This window comes from Cygnus atratus, chromosome 1, assembly GCF_013377495.2.
Source record: "Cygnus atratus isolate AKBS03 ecotype Queensland, Australia chromosome 1, CAtr_DNAZoo_HiC_assembly, whole genome shotgun sequence".
Lineage (NCBI taxonomy): Eukaryota > Metazoa > Chordata > Aves > Anseriformes > Anatidae > Cygnus > Cygnus atratus.
Window position 1 is genome coordinate 95,790,480 of NC_066362.1, and position 21,400 is coordinate 95,811,879.

General features: G+C 43.3%; 1 protein-coding gene across 1 annotated transcript in view; it reads left to right on the plus strand.

Moving 5' to 3' along the window:
* The first annotated feature begins 168 nt into the window (after positions 1–168).
* GAP43 (growth associated protein 43) overlaps positions 169–21,400 on the plus strand; it is an 81,782-nt gene continuing 60,550 nt past the window's right edge. The window contains exon 1 of the mRNA XM_050711134.1: positions 169–219. Within this exon, the coding sequence (XP_050567091.1) occupies positions 169–219 (51 nt within the window). The remainder of the gene's footprint in view (positions 220–21,400) is intronic.

Consider the following 21,400-nt stretch of genomic DNA (forward strand, 5'->3'; position numbering starts at 1 on the left):
AAAAAACCCACTAAACCTTTGGATTCTTCCTTGTCCAGGTCTTCATAGAGTCAGTGTGAAGCTTGGCTGATTTTTGTTGAAGTAGTGAAAAATTCCTGAAGCATATTGAGAGGAATTGGTTGAAGATGAGAGGGATTTTGTGTCCAAGAGCTGCTTGCAATGTGAAAGATGGAGCCCATGAAGAAGGTGAAAGCATCACTCATGAATGAGCTACCCAAGGTATGTTCAGATGGGCAAGGCAGCACTGTACTGTGGGTATATGGGTGTGCACCAGGCAAGCTAGTGTATCTCCACTTATCCATGCAGAGATCTGAGCACCCTGGAAGGAAACTAGCCATACTAACATAGCATGGCATTGAGGTTAATATACTCTCTTGAGCAGAATTCACTGAGGGTCAAAGCTGTGCACATGTAGCCATATTGTTTCCATCTCTGGGGTTATATGGGGCAGAATACCCACGACCAACTCTGGGCACATGCAAAATAGGCAGTAGCTGTGTGAAGTAAAGATACACCTCTAACCCTCCTGTCAACTTTTCCAGAGTCATGGAAAGCCGGGTTGGCAACATCACTCAGAGAAGGGCTGAGATGTGTAAAACAGCATTTATGAGGCCTGATGTTACCAACATCTGAGAAATATGCTAGTTGCTTCTGTTTTCTTCTTCCTGGAGTCTCAAGGGATCAGCATTCTAGTTCCTTTTTGTCTTCTTTCCCTTCCCAGTCCTCTTTTCTTTCTCTTTCCTCTTTTTGCACAGGACTAGTCCAGCTCAAATCCCCACGTCATAACTGAACTTTACCAATGCTGCTGAGAATCTGCCAGTCACCTCTGGTACTGCCTTGGGGATCTACACTGCTTGTAGCCACATCCTTTGAGACCCTCAGGTCAGGATTGCTTGCCATAGCTAACCCTGCAGAAACCTCCCTCCCTGTCACTCCTCCTCCCTTCCCAAGACACTGTAGAGCTGACAGCAGCAGCTGAATTACCTGGCTGCTTTTCAGAAGAACGTATCCCAGAGCAAAGTAAGGCAGTGGCCTCAGCCACTCAGTGTAATTAAACACAAGCATCATATTTGTGTAGCTTGTGCCGTGGCAACCACAGCAGTTATTCTCATTCAGCTGGAAGGTTTAGAAGGCAGACTTGTGGTATTTCACAAAAGATCCTCTTTGCAGGCAGTGCCTTAAACCATTTCACTGAATGAAATACACTCAAGGAGCAAAGAGTGCTGGGGTGGGCCAGAGAGGGTTGGTGGGGGAAAAATACACTGGGCAGAACCACACCATTTCTGGCTGTGGTTCAACAGCAGCTCTTGGGGCTGGACCTGATATACTATTAGAGTGAAAAAGGCTTTTTATACATTGTGTTTTGGCACCCAGATAGCATCTCTGTTTTTTTCTCTCTTTCTCTCTTGCGTTCCCCAGAGAGGCAATATATTGTCTTCCCTCTAGTTAAAGGGAGAGGGGGCTATTTGCACAGACAGGTCACTGTTTCTGTTGAAGGTGAAATGAAAACGCCAGCTAATTCATGCACACAGACAAGAGGATATAGCAGTGTACTGTCAGCCATTACAGGAACCTGCAGCAAGACAGACAGGAGTGAGGCAGCTCTGCACTGTTCACACAGCACTTGTCGGAGATAACCTTCAGGTCAGGGTAGCAGAAAGAGTGATGCTGATAAAGAAAAGCCCATCAGAAGGAAAGGGAAAAACAGAATACAAGACAAGGGGTCAGTTTTTTTTGGCTGCTGTATATCACCCTATATTCTCTTGGAGCTGTGGTGGGGAGAGAAAGGATGTGGCCACAGTACCTTGGCATCCCAGCTATCCTGGGCTCTCATACATCCAACATAGAGCCAGGTGGTGACATTGCCAAGGGCACAGAGGCAAGAACAATCTGTGACACGCCAAAGGGACTGTGAGGTCTCTCATCATCTCTGATGGGCTCTATGTATTATGCTGGAGGTCCTGAGATGGACACCTAGAACCTGGGTCATGATCTGCTGCGGGAAACAGCAGAGTTAGAGAGCCTAGAGTTGGAGCCCCTGTAATTTGGGGTTAGATACTACTGCCAATGAATGCACAGGAGGTTTAGCAATCGCTGTCTGCTAGTGTAGGTGAATATTATCACCTGAATATTACACAGTGCTTTTCATCATCTCATCTCATGTGTGTGTTGTTACTGCTAGTTTTTTATAGCTTAGGAAACAGAGTTGTGGAGAGGGTGAGGGGAGTTGTCCAAGACTGCCCGGTAAACTGGTGGTAAAATGAATAGGAAGCCTGCTGTCTCACACTGCCAAACTGAATTCACTTGTCACACACAAGGTAATGAAACATAAGGCTGCTGTCTTCCTCTCAGTTCTTCTGAGATAAAGCAGAAAGCTCTCTCTGAGGTTGTGGATACCGAGGTCTCCTGTGCCAGAACAGCAGATGCCTGCGCTGTGTGGGTCCCATGCCCTATGAGGATCACTGTCCAGACAGCATGTCTCACTCTGCAACTGGTCTGAAGTATTCGTTCCTCACGTGGGATGGCAAATGGTGGGGAGGTAGCTAGATTGATCTACCTTGTAGGCCTTTGCCTGGGACTTGGTACACAAGTTCCAGATGGTACAAAGCCCCTGCTGCTTGGATCTGCACAGAAAACTGCTTCTTCCTCAGCCTATTTCACAACATATTTGGCTCTCTGTCGGTTGGTTGCTATTTGTACGAATTAAGCTGCACTGCCAGGAACGTTTGCAAACAGTGAAAAGCAAAGTGGGATGCACAAGGCAAGTCAAAATAGGTCTCAAATCTGGCAAAAAGTCTGCAGGTGCTTATAACATTTGACTTACTCTAGCCCATATATTACACACCCACACACTCATTCATCCAGCTTTCTCTTGCCTTCACGCCCACACACGCTCACCCTTCACAGGTTCATTCACCTTCTCTTCTCCCTCCCCACTTTCTCTTCCAAACAGTTATTCCCACACACAAATCCACCTCTGACGCCCTTTGTTCCTGATATACAAACACACACACGTTAATGAATGCTGGAGTGCAGTGTCTGTAGGTGGTATATATACATCCATGCAGCAGACTATGCTGTAATCTTATACCTATGCTGTGAAAAAGCCTTTGGGATTAGTGAGCTGAGAGCTCTGATTGCTCTCACTTCCACATAAAATACCACTGATCCAGTTTATGGGTCTGGTGGTTTCCATCCTCCCCTCTCTCAGACTGAACTCTGCCATCATTCTTCACAGACCCTCCCTTTCTGCTCAGCTTCCCCTTGTTCGCCTTGACTCTTTCTCCTTGTGCTTTTCCTTTCCCACATCTCTCCCCGAGACCGCAGGTATTCAGAGAGCCAGGCTGCCCCTGTCCCTCCTCAGGACCGAATGCTGTCCCTGGTTATCTCACAGGGAAAGCGAGCAGGGGTGAGCAATGAGCCTGCCGAGCAGTGGCAGGGCGCGGGGCAGGAAATCCTGCAAGGTGCGGTGAGATCAGAGGCAGAGACGGTAAGCGGTGGGGCAGCCCACGCTGCCATCCATCCGAGCAGCGCTGAGTCCGCCTGGCATCGAGCCTGCCTCTAATGGAATGTGACCCACCGCTGGGAATGAGCTCATCTGTAATCCACTTAATTGAGTTTTATGAGCAGGGCTCTCACATCGGGGAGCCAGCCTGCCTCCTTCCTAGCACTCGCCCTCCTTTGCTTGCTGCCTGGGGAAGGGAAGGGGGCTGGGGGTGCAGGCAGTGCTCCACCCGGCTGTTGATTGTCTGGTTTCTGACTTTCTCCCCACTCTGGGGAATGCACAGAGAGCTCTTCAAGAGACCCACTGCCTCATTATCTAACATTGTTTGCTTTTGCTGCAGATAGTGGATCTGAAATGTCCATGTGATTACTGGTGATGCTGTACGGACACCAGAGCCTACAGTGCTCACAGCTTTTGGTCTCTGTTCCAGTGTTTGGTACTCAGAGGAGAGGTTTTGATGTGCTGTACGGATCTCATGCACACATCAACCATCTTACCTGGGGGTTCAAGTGGGATGGGGATAGAGCCATGCTGTTCTCACTCCTGCCTTTGGTGTGCAGTAATTAAGAGGTGGAGCTGTCAGGATGCCACAAGAGCCTTTGTTTACACTGTAACGTCTTGCCATCTTTAGCATCTGCATCATCACTTGGTGGTGTTATGTAAGTTGGTCACATAAGGGCCAGCAAACAGAGAACTGTCTGCTGTCTGCCATGGGATTTGCCAGCTTGAATTTGGTGAAAGATGCAGCCTTTTCTTTTGGTGAAGCAGAACAGGGAAAGAGATACCGAGCAAGAGAGCCTTTTCCTCTTCTGGAAGGGCTAGTAGAGACCCTCTGGCATGCGTCATTTGGGAAGTGTTTCCTCCAGTGCTTGCATAAAGGCCTATATTTGAGATAAATGCTGGGTGCAACTCCTGCTACTTTCCCATCATTTCTGGTCTCCCTTGTAGGGAGGAAACTTTGACATGGTTTCAGATCTCATGTTTCATAAACCTTCCAGAGCAAGGACCTCAGCAGTCCCGAAATTTACAGCTTTAAGGAAAGGACGTGGCATATAGAAGGGAAACTATGCTGATGCATTAATACAAACACTGTAACAGACCTATCCTGGGAACAGCAGTGTCACCACTGTGCATTGAGTGATACTTAGGTGTTTCTTAAAATCCCCAGCCACTGGAATCAGAGGATTACATGATAATAAAAGATTTCATTTTTGTAAATGTGGACTTCTGGTCTTCAGAGTTGCAGACAACACTAAAAATACACACATACATATATATATCCATATAAACATATATATATATATATAAAATGGCATGATTTTTAAACCAATCTCACACAGAAATGCAATGGCTTTCCGCTGACATCCTGATGCTGAGACAATATAATGACTTTTCAGGATGGTTCGTTGTAACTGTACTACAGCTGAACTGCATGTTTTCTTCCCCTCTGCTTTCTAAGTTAAGGAATCCCTAAATCAGTTGTTGCTTTTAAAGAGGAAGTCTTTTTGTTTCATGGGCACCTTAAGTGTGCATCCAGCTGGGTCAGCAATTCTCCTGTCTTTCTTCATATTCTTGCAAAATGAGCATTGCAGGTTCTTCCAGTATCTTTGCCTCTCTCCTCTGTCCCAGCTCCTGTGTACACGTATGTTTAAGAAAGGGCTTTAGAGCAATGAATCTACTACTCTACCGCTAGCAACATAAGAGAAATCTGTTGCAAGTCAATGCTGAAAGGCTGGTATGCAGTTGGACAAACTTAGGCACAGACTGCCTTAGGGTGAACAAAGATAGTTTTTTTTCTTTCATACCACTTACCCTAAAATCTGAAAACAGTCATCCCGGCATTACATGAAGTCCCCAAGTGGCCATGCAATATGGATAGAGGTAACACTGTTCCAGTGAGTCCGATGCTGGAAATACCTTCTCCCAGCTTATATGCATTCTTTTGCCATGTCCTTTCACTGCAAAACTCCTGACATCATGTTTGGTACTATTTTATCCCTTGAGTAGTAGTTAGCTTTGAAAATGGCAGAAGACCCTCAGTATTGCCTCCGGCTCTCTCTGTTTACAGAATCCGCACACAACATATGGTACATGGAGAAAGGAAGAGCTGTTAAAAGGATGAAAGCTGTTCCAGTAAATGTGGTTATTAGGAGCCATTGGAGTATCTGTCATTGATGGGAGCAAAATATTTTAGGATATTTGTACTTTATGACATAAATGTTTTTTTTTTCAGGGAAATTTTGTAAAAATGGTTTGTTTGAAGAGCAGACTGTCCAAGAAACTGCTTCTGCTGTGTCTCAGAGCACTGTCAGTGTCAAAGTTTCTGCTAAGATCTACAGTGTTTCACTCCGCTGCTGCTTCAAACCCATGAGAAGCTTGTGTGCCTCAATGCTCTTTTCCTCCCCATCCATAGATGTCAGCCTAATAAAAGGTACTGACCCTCTCTACAGCATTTGCCTCCAGTTTAGATGTTCAGGCAGCAGTTGGGGGGGCTATCTTGTTTACCCAGGGCAGGTGATCTTGAAGTAGCCAAGTCAGAAACAATTACTGCTCTTCCCTCTTTCTTCCCCCATTAAATCTCTTCTTTCCATGGCAATTGCCCAGATTTGTTGTTGGGGCTGAGTTAAAGGCAGGAGACAGATTACTGACAGGGGCTGTGCTATGCTATGTCCATACCCCATCAGCTGTGGAAGGTCATGCATCTCTTCACTCTCAGAAATAAATAGACAGCTTGGTTCTTCAGCCTAGCCCTCCCCCACTGAGCTCTTCACACACATCTATAAAACACCCACTCACAAGTATGTGTATAAACAAGAAAACAAATCACGCCACCTAAAAACTAATTGAACAATTCCTCCTACAGCCTGTGAAGGAAAAAAATTAAAAGAAGGAGAATGTTGGTTGTTTCTATTTCGGAAATATTGAAGAGCTACTTAACTGCTATTGTGACAAAGATAGATAACTAGGTTGATTAGACAGAAAAGAAGAGGGAAAGTGTGGAACAGAGTGAGAGAGGAAGAAGCTTTGTCACATGGCTGTCTGTCAGCTTGATTACTGGCTTTCTCCTGAATACTCAGTGGAGTGGCCTCTATGGGTGAATCTCATTAGAGATAAAGATGGAAGAGCTGCAGGAGACTACATTGAGATCTACCTAGAAAGTTTGACAGCAGGGCCTCTGCTCAGGCTCGAAGGAACAACAGCAAGGTCAGGAGGCAACTGAGAGGGAGATGGCAATGACAATGGCACTGCTGACCAAGTGACCTGTGGCAAACTCTTTGATCCGCAGTGCAGAAAAAAAGGGCTTGTTCCTAGTGACAACACAGTGGCCAAGACAGCACCACAAGGAGATGCTGTGCAGGCAGCTTTCCAGGCAAGCTCACTAAGTCACCAGTGACTTTTCCCTGCAGGTCCTCAGAGGATTGCTGAAGCTAAGGTGATGCTAAGAAATAAATGTCCCTCACAACCACCAAGTAGGGTTTTAAGGTCAACAGTCCTCACGCGGTCGAGCAGCGTGAGACCTACCAAATTTCCTCAACCAGGAATGACATCTAAATAGCATTCAAAATAATTATGGTTCCTAATGTCAGGATATTCGATGTTGCCAGGGAGAATTACAAAAGTCTGGATCTGCTGAGAACAGCGGAGCAAGTCTCCTGGTCTGGTTTCTGGGGAATATTTTCTATGCAGCAGATGACCAGGCGGCTATCAGATATTTCAGGAAAGCAGACAGGGCAGCGTAGGCTGCAGTGTCAGGAAGTCCATGTGCTGTAGTAGGCTTATGGTTGCTCCACACAGCTGTCCTGGGTTTCTCACTGTAGAAAGGGGACTTAGGGATGCTTCCGTGCCTCAAGGGCCGTGAGATTGGGTCTTTCTTGTGCAGTGCTCTCTTATCCTCTAGTGCAATAATGCAATACAGCATGCCAGTGCTGTAAACAGCCTTACAGATGGGATCGTGGACAATTCACATCTATTTCAGAGGGCAAGGGGGGGAAGAGGCACACGAGTATGTGGTGTGTGTGGGAAGTTTGCAGTGCATCTGCTCCTGCTCTATCAATTCTGTGGACAGAAAGAGGCTGACATTAACACTCACTGTATGGATTTTGCAAGCTCTGTGGTGATATGTGCTTCCTGCACTAGATTAGAGTCAATTTCTGTCTTGTCAAAAGTGGTTAGACATAGTCTAGTTTTGTCATGTGCTGGGGTTTAGATATTTGTGTGGTAGCTGAAGGCTGTGCTGACACTGTCAGGGAATGACTGCTTCAGACTTTTAATGGGACTATAGCCTAACAAGGGCCAGAATACTGCTGGGCATGGGTGTTTCATATGACCTGTTCAATCTATACAATGTACCTGTGCTATCCACAGATGTCACAGCCAGAGGCCAGAGGTACCACAATCCCACCCTCATAACTCTGAGGACAGCTCTTCAAGCTCCAGGCTTTCACGCTCCTAAGATGGGATCCGGTGTCTCTCCCATGACTTGCCTTCATCCTTCCGTTCCAGTTGCCTGTGATCCCAGCTGGTCCTGGCTCAGCAGGCTTCCTGCGTGGCTCTGCACCCATACAGGTAAGCAGACAGAGTTCTCAAAGCATGATATTGTTAATCTGAACAGTGTCATAGGCCATGAAAGGAAAACATCTCCTTTTGTTTCTCCTGATAGCAGTACAGATATTTTTGCTTTTCCAAGCACTCAGTGGAGCCTGTCTTTTGTGAGTTTGGGCTCCACAAAGGTATTCCCTTCCCTCTGTGTCCAAGGAGGTGCTTTTTAAGCCGTACTGGTCTTTTGGACCAAAATCTCTGGCAAAATCCCCCTTAAGACCTGGAAGTAGCATTTTCCTACGGATTGTGGAAAGTTACTTCATGTTAGTGACCATAGGTGTATTTATTCAAGGGTGCTTATTTAGAGCAAACACTTTGAAGCTGGTTTTCTGAGTTTTTTGTTTGTTTGTTTGTTTGTTTTTTTAATAACTTTTTCCTCTGCAGTTTTCCTTTAAAGCCTCCCCTATGGTTGTAGTAAAGTTCCTCGTAGCCCAACATAGCCCTGCCAAACTTCCCCTTTAGCTAGTGTGTAGCATCACTGACTAGCTCTAGGTCCTTCACTGCATTTTCATATTAATTTGGTTTTGGTTATAAGGTAATTTGTTTTGTTTTTTTTGTAAGGTATTTGTTTTGGCTATAAGGTAATTCGAAAACTGGAAATCCAGATGAGGATATGAAACACTCTTTTGCCCACGTCCCCCCAAAACTACCAGCTAACTGCCCTGGCTCTGAATCACTGACATGCAAGAGAAGTGCTCTGTCTTGCATACCCTAATTCTTACTGTTATCACTCTCCATTGTGTAAGGAAGCTCACAAAGGCAGAGATTCATCTAATATTCCCATTAGAACAATCCTGCTAATACAAGTGATTTAAGTGTAGACTTTTGTTGTAGAAATAATAGCTTAAGTGGAGGTGGAACCTCCTCTATACATCTTTCTTTTTTTTTTTTTCTTTTGAAATCTCAGGGCCTACAGTGTATTATATGTCACAGGAAATATCGGTGTAACTGCATATTGTAATTTGCTTGCAGCACATATCATTGAGCATATCAATGAAATATTTGACAACGATAGCAACACAGAAAAAATCTGTTTTTATGATCTAGCAGACTTTTTTTATCAAGTTGACTCTCTTGTTATTTGTTGTTGGTGTAATATCATAACAAGAAGCACTGTGTAACCAATAAACTGGAAGTGTTACTTGTAACATCTTCTCCATTGTAAAAGAAAGTCTTGCCAGAAAAGGCCTCTTTATGTGAGCACATAGGCATTTGTATAATCAAGGACTTCCCTCCACATCCTCCCATCTCTGCAAGCATTTTAGTAGTTTTGAGTGATGGAGTCTACAAATGAAAATGTCAGGCAGAAAGTGTTTATGCAATTTTGAAAATAATGTAGATACTGTAGTTGAATCTGAGAGAGATAAGATTACACTGTATGTGTCTGTTTGCGTGTCTGTATGCATGAAAGAAAGTGAGTGAGAGAGAGATTACATTGTGTTAGAAAAGGGAACGACAGTATGTATTAGAGGGAGATAAAATTGTGTTTTTGGGGCCTGTGTTTGAAAGATTTCATTTTGCAGATGTGTGTAGTTGGGCTTATGCTAAAAGATTTGTTTGTTTGTGTTTAGAGGGTGAGATTGCACTGGTTACATGCATTGAAAGGATGCAATGTGTTATAGTATGTATGCATGTGTACATATGCATAGGAAAAAGAGAGCTTACACTGTGTATGTTAAAGAGAGGAAATTCATACCATGTGTCCTAGGAGAAAGATGCAATATGTGTCTGTTACACAAAATGAAAATGTTAATATAAACTAACACAGCGTATATATATGTATCCATGTGTCTATGTATTTTAGATAATTTGTAATCTCTGATTCTATTTTATATACAGTAGAAACCACTGTAGTGGTTTAGAAATATTTTCCAAAAGTTGTGGAATTTCCTAGACCTTTTTTATACTTTTTCACTCAAAACACTTATGCTTTTAAAATACTTGTTGAAGATGCAAAACAATACCTAAGAAAATATAACATATAAAATTCCTCCCTGAAAAAAGAGTCAATTGGAGTGAGTGTTCAGTTCATTGATGAACAGCACTTGGAGCTAACAGAAAAATAAAAAAAGTAATCAGAACTTGTATTTTGCCTGAAGCAAATTTTAATGACACTTGTTTGGTATTTTATGATAAATTCATTCAAAACAGTAAGTTACCAGAAAAATATTCTTCCCTCCAGGAAACATGAACATGTCACTGGTGATTCAGAAGCTAGAGTTGTGATATAAACATACATTTTTTTAAAGAATACATTCCATCCTTTTTTTTTTATTATATAAGTAATTTGAGTTTCTAAACTGTATGCTAAAAGCATCACCTGAATAGTGTTTTTAACCATGTTGAGAAATGGTAACGTTTTGGATAAGTTAGAGAAAAAGTTTGACTGAGCCATGTGATAGAGAAATAGTATAGTCCCTTTCATGTGCTGAAGAGAGAAGAAAATACTTCTACTGTCTTCTTCTTGACTCAGACCTCCCCTTCATCTTGACAGCAGTGCCTCTGCTTCCCTATTTCTTACACATATTTAGCTCTCAGTACCAGGCACCCCTTGTCTTTCCAGTTCTAGTGGGATGACGTGGCCTCTTCAGATGTGCCCACACTGTGGTCTGCCTGCATGGACAAGGGCTCAGTCTACAGGGCAGCATGACAGTGGGGCACAAAAAGCAGCGGCTGCTTTCCATGATCTTCACTTTTGTCACTCTAGTCCTGGATGGCCAGGACTTGCTTCTGCTAATCTGAACGCAGCATCTGCTTGTAGGCTGGTGTTCTCCACAGCAGTGATTCATGGACCCATCACTTCATGTCATGGGAACCTTAGGAAAAGCTATCAGACTGCCAAGACTGTCACAACACAAGTTTGGAGAGGAGTGCTTGGCATCCTCCTGCACACCTGCTTCTAGCAAGGGGAAGACAATCTGCCTTAAAGTATGTAGAGGCTTCTCTTTCACCAGTGCAGATGAACTCAATAAGGAGGTGAAGATCAGAGGCAGTCTGGGACCGGTACTGTTTAATATCTTTATCAATGACATAGACAGTGGGATCGAGTGCACCCTCAGCAAATTTGCAGATGACACCAAGCTGAGTGGTGAAGTTGATGCAATAGAGGGAAGGGATGCCATCCAAAGGGGCCTGGACAAGCTTGAGAAGTGGGCCCACGTGAACCTAATGAGGTTCAAAAAGTCCAAATGCAAGGTGCTGCACCTGGGCTGGAGCAATCCCAGACATGAGTACAGACTGGGAGAAGAACTCATTGAGAGAATCCCTGAGGTGAAGAACTTGGGGTTTCTGGTGGATGAAAAGCTTGACACGAGCCAGCAGTGCATGCTTGAAGCCCAGAAAGCCAACTGCATCCTGGACTGCATCACCAGAGGAGTGGCCAGCGGGCCAAGGGAGGTGATTGTCCCCCTCTGCTCTGCCCTTGTGAGGACCCACTTGGAGTGCTGCATCCAAGTCTGGGGCCCCCAACACAAGAAGAATGTGGGTCTGTTAGAGCAGGTCCAAAGGAGGGCCATGAAGTTGATCTGAGGGCTGGAGCACCACTCCCATGAAGAATGGCTGAGAGAGCTGGGGATGTTTAGCCTGGAGAAGAGAAGGCTCTGGGGAGGCAAATGCAAGCAGTACTGCTAGCCACGAAGGATACCCATTAAACATCCGTGCCACTTTGTGTTACCGTATGATGAAATCTTTCCTGTCTCCCATGCTCAAGTAAGATGATAGGCACATATTTACTCAAACAGTTCATCTTCTCCATGCTCATTCCCCAAGACAGCTAATTCTGGACCGTGTTGGTTTCAGTGCTGGTGGAATCTGGCTTCACTACACTTTGACAATACCTCTACAGCTTGCCTTGGAGGCCATATCTCTGTGCAGAAAAACCCAACAAATCCTCTTTGTAATCACTCATGCACATTGTAGCAGGTGTATCTAATGCTTCTTCTGTGTGCTCTCGTGTTTATGTGCACTGCCAGGGTTGCCAGCTCACAGCACCTTTTTGTACTTCTCATTACATTTACTACTTTTCCTTACGGCCTGAGCTCCTGTAGTCAGGCAGCTGAATGAAAATGCTGGCTGTCATTTAAGAAAGGATGCAAATTTAGTTGTGGTTGTGGAGGAAGGCTGTAAATGTAGCGCTATGATTTACCAAAAAAAAAGAAAAAAAGAGAGTGAAGACATGTTTCCATGTTTAATTGCTTGATTTCTTAGTCAACTTATTAATTTGGGAGGAGGGGGGTTATACAACTCAGGTTTTTGACTATCCAAAGTGGATTTAGACATACCTTTGTATATACATGTGCCTTTTCATCTGCATATATAAAAATACGCCTGCATCTGGGTGTAGAGATGCATATGTACACCCCCCACCTGCCAACTGCACCCATCCCTTTCTCGCAGAAATCTTCACTCCCACTCTGACTTTCTTCCACATTTCCCTTTCTGCAGCTTCTGTCCACCACCCTTCCCTCAGTTATGGAATCTCCACTGTTGCTTTTATCGAGTAACCTTCTCCCCCCCTCTCCCTCCCTCCTCTCCTCCTTCACTCCAGGAAAGCTCTTTTTCACTGATGTCTGGCGTTCGTACCTCTGTAGACAGAGAATGGCAGGAAGACAGTGACGTGAGCAGACAGAATAACCGGGGAATAAAAAAGAGTTGGTTGAGAATCTGTAATTAGAAGCCCAATTTCCATTTCCTTCTCAGGCACTTTTAAAATCCCTTTCAGGGGTTTCTTGACTGTCTGAAAATTGAATGTCATTGAGATTTTTTTCTTCTTCTTCTTTTTTTTTTTTTTTTTGCATCCTCTTGTTTCCTTGGCAACAAGTTGGTGATGCAGGAGCTAGAAATGTGCTGTGTCTCCGTGGAGATGTTGGCGTGGGTGTGCCATGGTGACATCCACGATGGACGCACAGCTCTACCAATCCTACCCCACCCCTTGCAATAAGCACAATAGGCCCAACCTGGGAGGTGACGCTTTTATTTTTAGCTTGATAGGTGTTAATCTGCTCTCTTCTCTTTGCACATACACCACGACAATGGGTCGTGAGATCCAGCCACCTCATTAGTTACATCAGCACAAATTGACTGACTCGAGGAAGGTTTTTAGGGCCAAATCCTCAGCTTTTAATTCAGGAACTTTTAAACTTGGAAGAAAATATTCTCCTTTCTTGGAGGGGTACTCCTTACAATGACTTAAGTCTTTCCCCTTCTATTAGAGAAGAAAGAGTTCCCAGTTGTTACTAAATAGGACTGTGAATCAGAGCTCCTATGTTTCATTTTATTCTAAATTAAGTCATTTCTCTCTTTCATACCTCAAGGGCTGCTCATTTTGAATGCGAAAAAGCTGCTATTGCTCTTGGCCTGGGGCATGGGAGATTAAATTTTATTGAGATGCTTAGCGGGGATGTTCCAAGGCATCTAACTTGTACGCTCCCATAGGACATACATTTCTCCTCCAAAGAGTCTGTTACTCAGATTAGCCCTTGTTTGGATCTGCCCACCAGCAAGAAGGTAGCCTGTAGGACTGTCCATAAAGCAATAGGAAATTGTGAAGACTTTCTAGGTTAGACCTCCCCAAACACCCCAGTACGATGTCCTCTCTCTCTCTTGTCCCCCACACTCAATATCTTTAAAATATTTGTTCTTGTTGTGCATACAGCTGTTCAGCCTTGTTCTGTATTCTGCATTCATCAGTGTTCTGGCTGCAAGCCAAGACCCAAACTCTCCTTTAAAGTAGCTCTTGATACATACAATAGCAGGGTAAGGGCTAGCCACGGTCTCATCGAGCATCCAGAGGTCCTAAAGCCTTCTTTTTGTTGTTTCCTAGGAGGTTTTATGACATCACACCGAAACTGTGATGTCAACAAGGAACCCTCTGGGTAGGCTTTTGAGAGGTTGCTAAGGATCTTCTTACTGCCAAATGACTGTAACTTCATCCCAATGGGATTTGCAATAGGGCTCATCCATGCAGCAATAAAGCCAAGTATCAAATTCTTCTTGCCAGAAAGACCAATTAAAGGATTAAATGTGAAAAGCTGAAACCCATAACATCCATGGTGACAGGGTTTTCTTTTCTTTTTTAGACTGTAATCATCTTTGTAGCATATTGTTCTGGGATCAGCACCCTTGGGGATACATTAGTATGGCGATTGACGGAAAGAAGCTGGAGAGGGAAACCGAAGTGAACCCAGCCAAGGCAAGATAAGCTTCTCAGCCATGCTGGCAGATTTCTTTTGCCTTCTTCCCTACACTCCTGCAGTGATTCAAGCACAGACTGAGTTTATTCAGCTTCCAAGATGGCAAGGTGCTTGTTCAAAAGGTGTTTTATTGTGTGGAGCCAGAGGAAACATGAGGAACAATCAGATACCAGCGGCACATTAAGATGTGTCATTGACACATTATGTCAATGAGAAGGAGTGAATCCAGGTTCTCTTTTTAGGGACATTATGTTCTAAGGCAGGCACATAAATCTGACTCAAATGCCTTGCTTGTTGAATCTGAATCCAGTTTATACCTGACTACCACTGAAATCCAGGTCCGATTTTTCTTTTTATTTGCACTTGTATTAACAAAAGAAAGGAGCAGACACATCTGTCTAGCTGCAGCAGTATGCTTACCATTGTACCTAATGTTGTCTAAAGGAGGTCTCCTGCCTCAGGGAACTAGGAGCCCATAGGCCTGATATGATAAGATGCAGAGCACCATTCAAGACACACTTCTGCTGACTTTGGTGGGGAAAAAGTCTGCATGCTCACTGGAAGGGGAAGTGACATAGCACTGCCTTAGCTTAAAAGACATTGTATGATGAACTACCTGCAATTAACAGTGAAGGCAGCAGTAAAGGTAGGTTGTTGGAAGACTCAGTAGAGGCGATGTGTCTAAAATCATGTGTCTAAACTAGATAGAGAGGAAGATGAGTGAGGGACCTTGCTCAACAGTGTAGACAAAACTGTTTTATGGGATTTTTTTTTTTGTCTACATGCACTTAACAAAATACTTGCTCTCTGCAGAAAGTTTTTATCAAAACATTGCCATGGGGTTTTGTTTGTTTGTTTGTTTGTTTTGTTTCTCAGCCTAAGAATTGTTATAAATTTTGCAGGAAGAGTTAAGATTTTCTCTAAAAAAACCTACCTCTTCCTTCTCCCCTTCCTTCCTCCTTGTCTTCCACATCTGGAGCTGTGGGAATGAATCCTACTCTTGTCAGGAACATTGCAAAGAAGATCCTGCTAGCTCAGGTTCCTCTCCATTTTGGACAGTCACAGAGAAATCCCAGATCAGCTTTGCTCATACCCAAGAGCAATAGCTTTCTCCACATCATTTGAAAAATGAGTACAACATAAAATAAAGTTCAGATTCTTCTGGCACCTTCTTTTGCTGTGTACTTCTTGCATTTGTTAGTACGCTTTTGTCAAAGGTGCTGTACACACAGAATACACAAGAAACCTCACCCTATCTCTTGCCCCCAGGAGATTAGACTAGCACGCACCAAGTATGTGATTGCTTTTGATTTCTCTTCCCTTCCTCTCCTTCTCCCCGAGTGAGATTCAGCAGCTTCTGCAATATGACAAGTTCCTGTCAGCTGTCAGGGCACTAAAATAAACCTTTATCTTGTCTCCACAGCCCTGAATGACAGGGCTGGCAATAGGTGCACCACAGCCAAACAGCCATTTCTCCCATATGCTCTTTCAACCTCACTGCATGCTAGCACAGCAATCTGTAGCCTGGCAAATTTGATGTTTTTCCTTGCAAGACCTACAAAAGGAGGCAATACTGGTTCATATTTCTTGCCATTGCAGTGTCTTATTACACTGGGTTATAAGATTTCTTTTGCCTTCTTTCTCCAGCATTGGGTGAGAGTCCGAGCCAGAATGCCAGTCCAATGCTAGGGAATGAAAATCCTGCTAATTCTCCTAAATTAGAATTGGCTGCAAAAATGGCCTTGGGGCACACATTGTAAATTGAGTTGAAACCATGCAGTTGGAGGGAACAAAAAATTGTCTTTCTTTAGGGAGAGAAGACATTACATATTCACACTTCAAGCATGCGTACCGTTGCCAACTAATCCTTATTCCACAAGGCTAATTTCGAAATAGCATTTATATGGCATGGCTTGCTAGGGAGGGCACTGATGAATCAGTTAGCTGCCCTTTATAATAAACCCTGCACAACTGGTTCCTGTGTTGCTCTTTTCTACTGCCTTGCCTTCCAGTCATCTCTGTGCCACGCACTCCTTATTCAAAGGGCACCTGTTGAATAACCATGCAGCAGGGGCAATAAATAAGGGGAAGCACAAATACACAGTACAGTTCAAGCTACTACTTTTCTATGGTCTCGTTACAGGAATACGGGGATTCTGCTGAATGGCTGTGCTGATGTTTGATGAGGAATGATAAGCCTGTGATTCACTCGTATGGCTGTGCAACTGCTTCCTGCTAAGTGGGAAAGCCTGTACGAACGCTGTTAGCCCTAATGCTGCTGCAGCTCAAAGCAGTCCTTTGCACCACAGGCATCGCAGATGCCATTGGTTAAATGCACTGTACAAAGCAGCATTTGCTTAAATATTGCTGCCCAATAACAGTTGGGAAGTCCAGAAACTGAAGAAGAAATATGTTTGCAGCCAGCTGCTGTAAGAATAGGTTCTGACTGGTCTGAAACGCTGTGTTGATTTGGAAACCTACCGATGGAGCAAGTTATATTAAAATTGCACTGCATTAGCAAAGATACCTACCCAATGTGCTGGTTGTTCTGCTGGGTCGTAATGTTGGTCTGTCCCTGTCATGAGGACTCTTCAGCTCACTATCTCACCCCAAATGACTTTCTTTGATAAAGAGACAGAAGCTACAAAGATAGTTCAATCTCCAGAAATTTGTCTCTGGGTAGAAGACAAAGAGGGTTTCAAATTAGTGAAAGAAAGGCAGGGAAACGGGCATTACTGTCTGTTTGGCAGCTAGAGAGTCACCATCCTTGGGTAGACCAAAGATCCATCTAGTCCACTTTATTCAGGGGCCAACAACTGGGGTGGAGAGTAGTAAGAGAAGAAACAGCAAAGATGCTTCCATCAAATACGCTTCCAGCCTCCAACAGTTTGCAAATGTCATACTTTCTGAGGTAGAGACTGTCTAATAAACAGACTCTTATCTCTAAAAGAGCCACAGCAAATTTTGTTTCTTCTATTACGGCTAGGTCAGAGAAGATTATTAAGGGCTACAGGGGTCAAATGAAGGGACCATATAGGTTCAAGGCGATGGGTGTGACAGGGAGAATTTACAGAGGGTGTGGTAGAGAGCAAAGATAAGAACATGGGGTAGATTAGGCGATACTGTGTGACAAGGTGTCATAGAATAAGAGAAAGAGTTTTGTCTCACCAGACTTGAAAAGGATCAGATTTGAGACATTTCAAACAGTGTCTTCATCACGTACAGTAATTACCTTAACCATGGATATGTTCAGCAGTGACTAATAATAAAGATGAACTATGATGTATCTCAAAGGGACTTAAAGAAAGATGGATGAAGAATTTTATTCTCATTTAGGAATGTAGTAATTTGGAACTGAAGCAAATTTATCAAGGTTCCAAATCGTGTTAGGAGCAGTAAATATCTCACTGCAGTTAAAAACAGATATGGAACTATTTGAAATCATGAAAGAAAGGAGCAAGTGCTTTCTAAACATTGTGCAGCAAATGATAACAGATTTTAAATAATACGAACTCTGGTATGAGCCTCAGAAAAATATATAATGCTGTTGCCTGTGCTTAAGTGTATACACATTGAGAAAGGGTTGCTGCTCAGCTTTATATATCTCCCCATTAATGAATTCTTTTCTAAAGTCTATGAAAACATTTGTTTCAGGAGGAGATGTTGCTTTACCTGAAGCTTTACTTCAGTTTGTTAGGTCATTACCTTTTACAGAACCAAAATGTTGGTGAAAAAATGTGATGAGCACTGGGTTCAGAACAAAGCAACAAATCCTCTTAGGTCCCTAACACGGTGACAGAGGAGATAAAGAAATGTGCTTAAAGTCAGGGATGGTGTAAGTGGATTGGGTTCACTAAGGTGTTGCAAAGAAATTTAACAAAATTAGAGGAAGTGGTTTTGTATCCAAATTTGAAAAACTGATGTTTATCAAAGCTTTTTTTTTTTTTTTTTTTTGCACTTTGAGAAGTCCTATCGTTGATCCTTCTATAGAATTAATACCCATGAAGAATAAAAAAATAAGTAAGGAACTGAGAAAGATAGGATTCACAGTAGGTCCAATAACTTCCAGAAAATGAAAAGTAAAATACCAGCAAATAATAATAAAAAAGACATGAGATTATGACTAGAATGCATACATAAATTTTACAAAAACACATGGTTGCATTGGATATAATTAAACAATTTTAATAACTTCAATGAAGTTATTAAGCCATGGCAATTTTCCATTTGCAGTTCAAAAAAAACCCTACAGAGTAGAATCCCAGTGCCACTTAACATCACAGGAGAGGGCAGAAAGGTTTACCATTTCTTCTGTTTCTTTTATAATGTCTTTGCAAAAACTGTTGTGAAATTCTCAGGATTAGGTGAAATGACACGTCCTGCACAAACTTCTTTGATATGTAGATGACCTCACTGCTACGAGACAGACAGGAAGTATTGTACAATAGAAAGCTGAAGGAAGTGACAGGAAAGACAGGATTTAAAATCAGTTTTAAGATCAATGAAGGTGAAACAAATGCTTCCTAGACTTTTTATTTGCAGAGGAATACAGTTGTAGCCTAATGCTGAGCATGAGTTAAGTTTTCGAAGTACAAAACCATCCTCTAATTTTCCTGGGATGTGAGACCAGTGTACTTACACAGAAAGGGCCCATAGATGTCCTGGGAAATAATGAGACAAATTTTGGGTAGCTGAGGTTGAGCAGTGTCTGAAGAAGATCTAATAAGAGACTGCAGGAGTTTGGCGAGATGGTAAAAATATAGATGCAGCTATGTCCTAACATTTTTAGTAGGCACAGTGGGATCAAGATTAAGTCAGACACAGTAGCTAAACAACCCTTGGTAGACCACTTTACTTCTTGGATGACTAAACATATAAAGGAGGCATTATTCACCAAAGATCTAAGAATTAAAAACCTTCACTGGCTTTCAAGCAACAATGCTAAATGAGCAATGCATTTCAGCAGCTTCTCTTTCTCTGCTGGGTTCAGTTTTAGCCTATTAATTCCCAGTGGCTGCAGGAATGTTGGAAGACCTTGAGGGCATCACAGTGCTTCAAGCCATGCCTTGGTAACTGTTGAGCTTAATGCAAGAATGAAAATGACCATGCTGCCCTCTGTTCAATGTTAGTGGCTAACAGCTAAGCAAGGGGGTTTGGAGTGTGTTGTGTAATATGGAAATTACCTGATACTGCCTGGTTGTACCTCTTTGTGCTTGGCGTTGCCTGAGGTGTTCTGAGCCTTTTTTTAAGGCTTTTATCCTCAAGAAGGAGATTAGTGACATTTAAAGTTTTAGGCTGAACTCAAGGCTGTTTTTGAAGAGAAGGGCATGCCAGTCGTATCTTTGTGCTGGGACTAACTTTAAGAAAGCTGGGTATACAAAATTTGATTTCCTACCATTACGAAGACTTACTTCAATTTTAGAAAGTAGCCAGGGAAGTTGCATGCAAAAAGCTATGCTGAGGAAACACGGATCTCTGTCTTAAAAAGAACTCTAAAAATGAGGAAGCTCGGAATTACAGTTCCCGAAGCAGCTGAAATTGTATTCTCTTGTATCTGTTCTTAACAATAGGACCTTTCAATATATGATCATACGATACAGGTAAGATTGTCAAACTCTCCATCATTTACTATGGAACATTGTTCATACTTGAGCATAGCTTTCATAACAAACAGAGAATGAACTCTTTCCTCCTCTTTGGCTGAATACATTAAGGTAATAAGGCAGAATTACCCTTCACATTTTGCAGCATACGATATTAAAATAAATTTTATCTTTACCCCGCTGAGATGAACACTCATGAGAAGACCATCAAGATCAACATACTTGTCTTCCCTGGTGTAGGCACTGGGTGAATGCTTTTTTCCTCCTTTCTGCTTCGAACTGAAGGAGACCTTTCCACCTCCCTTGAGTACTGCATCTCCTGTGCTATTTCCTGAGTGGGCACAAAAATCCCTGTTCACTTGACTGCAGGTCCTTGTCACCTCCCTTGCTCCTTCCCACTGCCTTCTTCAGGCTTACGTTTCCCTTTCTCAGGCCTCTGCTCATGTCAAGTTGTGCCTCACCTACTGTAAGGAGGGTGCTGGCAGTTCTGGATGGCAGCTTACACCAGGAGGGTGGGAAAAGCTGGGTGAATGGTGAGTGCAGGTTGCAGGGCAAAGAAAGGGGTGAAGCAAGAGTGAAACGGGACTAGCTCCTCTAGCATGTCACAGTGCTAGGCATGCGTTATGCCACTGGTGTTGTATAATACAGCTCTGTCAGGTAGTGAGGGGGACTGTGTAGCTGCCTGGAGAGATTAAGCTGCCTCACTCCAGAAACCTTCTGTTTCTCCTTGCCACCAGAATCACTTGGGGAAGGAGATAATCCCCCAGATTTACAAAGTCAGAAAATTCACTGTTATGCTTGGAGCTGCTTCTAAACCTCCAGAAAAACCTGCTCCAGAAACAGAGCTCTGAATCCTGTGGAGCTGAGCTAAAACGGGGCCTTTCGCTGCGACGCAGTTTCCATCCACGGGGCAGCAGGTTTGGATTCCCGCCTGCACAGTCCTGGACTCTTAATAAAATTCCATCTGTGTTTCCTGCCCTCCGGGGTGAATTCTTTTGGCTAACAGTGGGGTCTTGGAAAACAAATAATAATTGCTATACCAGGGCACTACTGTGAAGGCTGGGCACGACGTAACTGTGAGCGTAGGAGAACTCTTTTTTTAATGAGGCCACACACCAAAGCAGAGCTCTGATGCCACTGGAGTGAGGTGATGAGGATACTGAGCTATGGGAATCTTAACTGTGAATTTCCTTTCTCCAATACGGATGATTTTATTGACCAAAATGAGCACTTCCTACCCTGGAAGACTGTTGCAACGTCTGCATTGCAAAACTGCAATTAATATAGGTCTGATGCTGGATTGCATGAAAATCACAGTTGGTCCACCTCCCAGTTCTAGCAGGACTCTGCTTAAAGGGAACTGTAATAAAATTTGGCTATGGTGTGGCCAAGCTACAGACCAATTGTCTGTCCAAGTTCTTTGCATTTTTGACTGGGGAGCTCTTCCACTGTAGTTGGATACAGTGAGGTTTGCATTGTGGATCTTGCTGCAAGGGAACAAA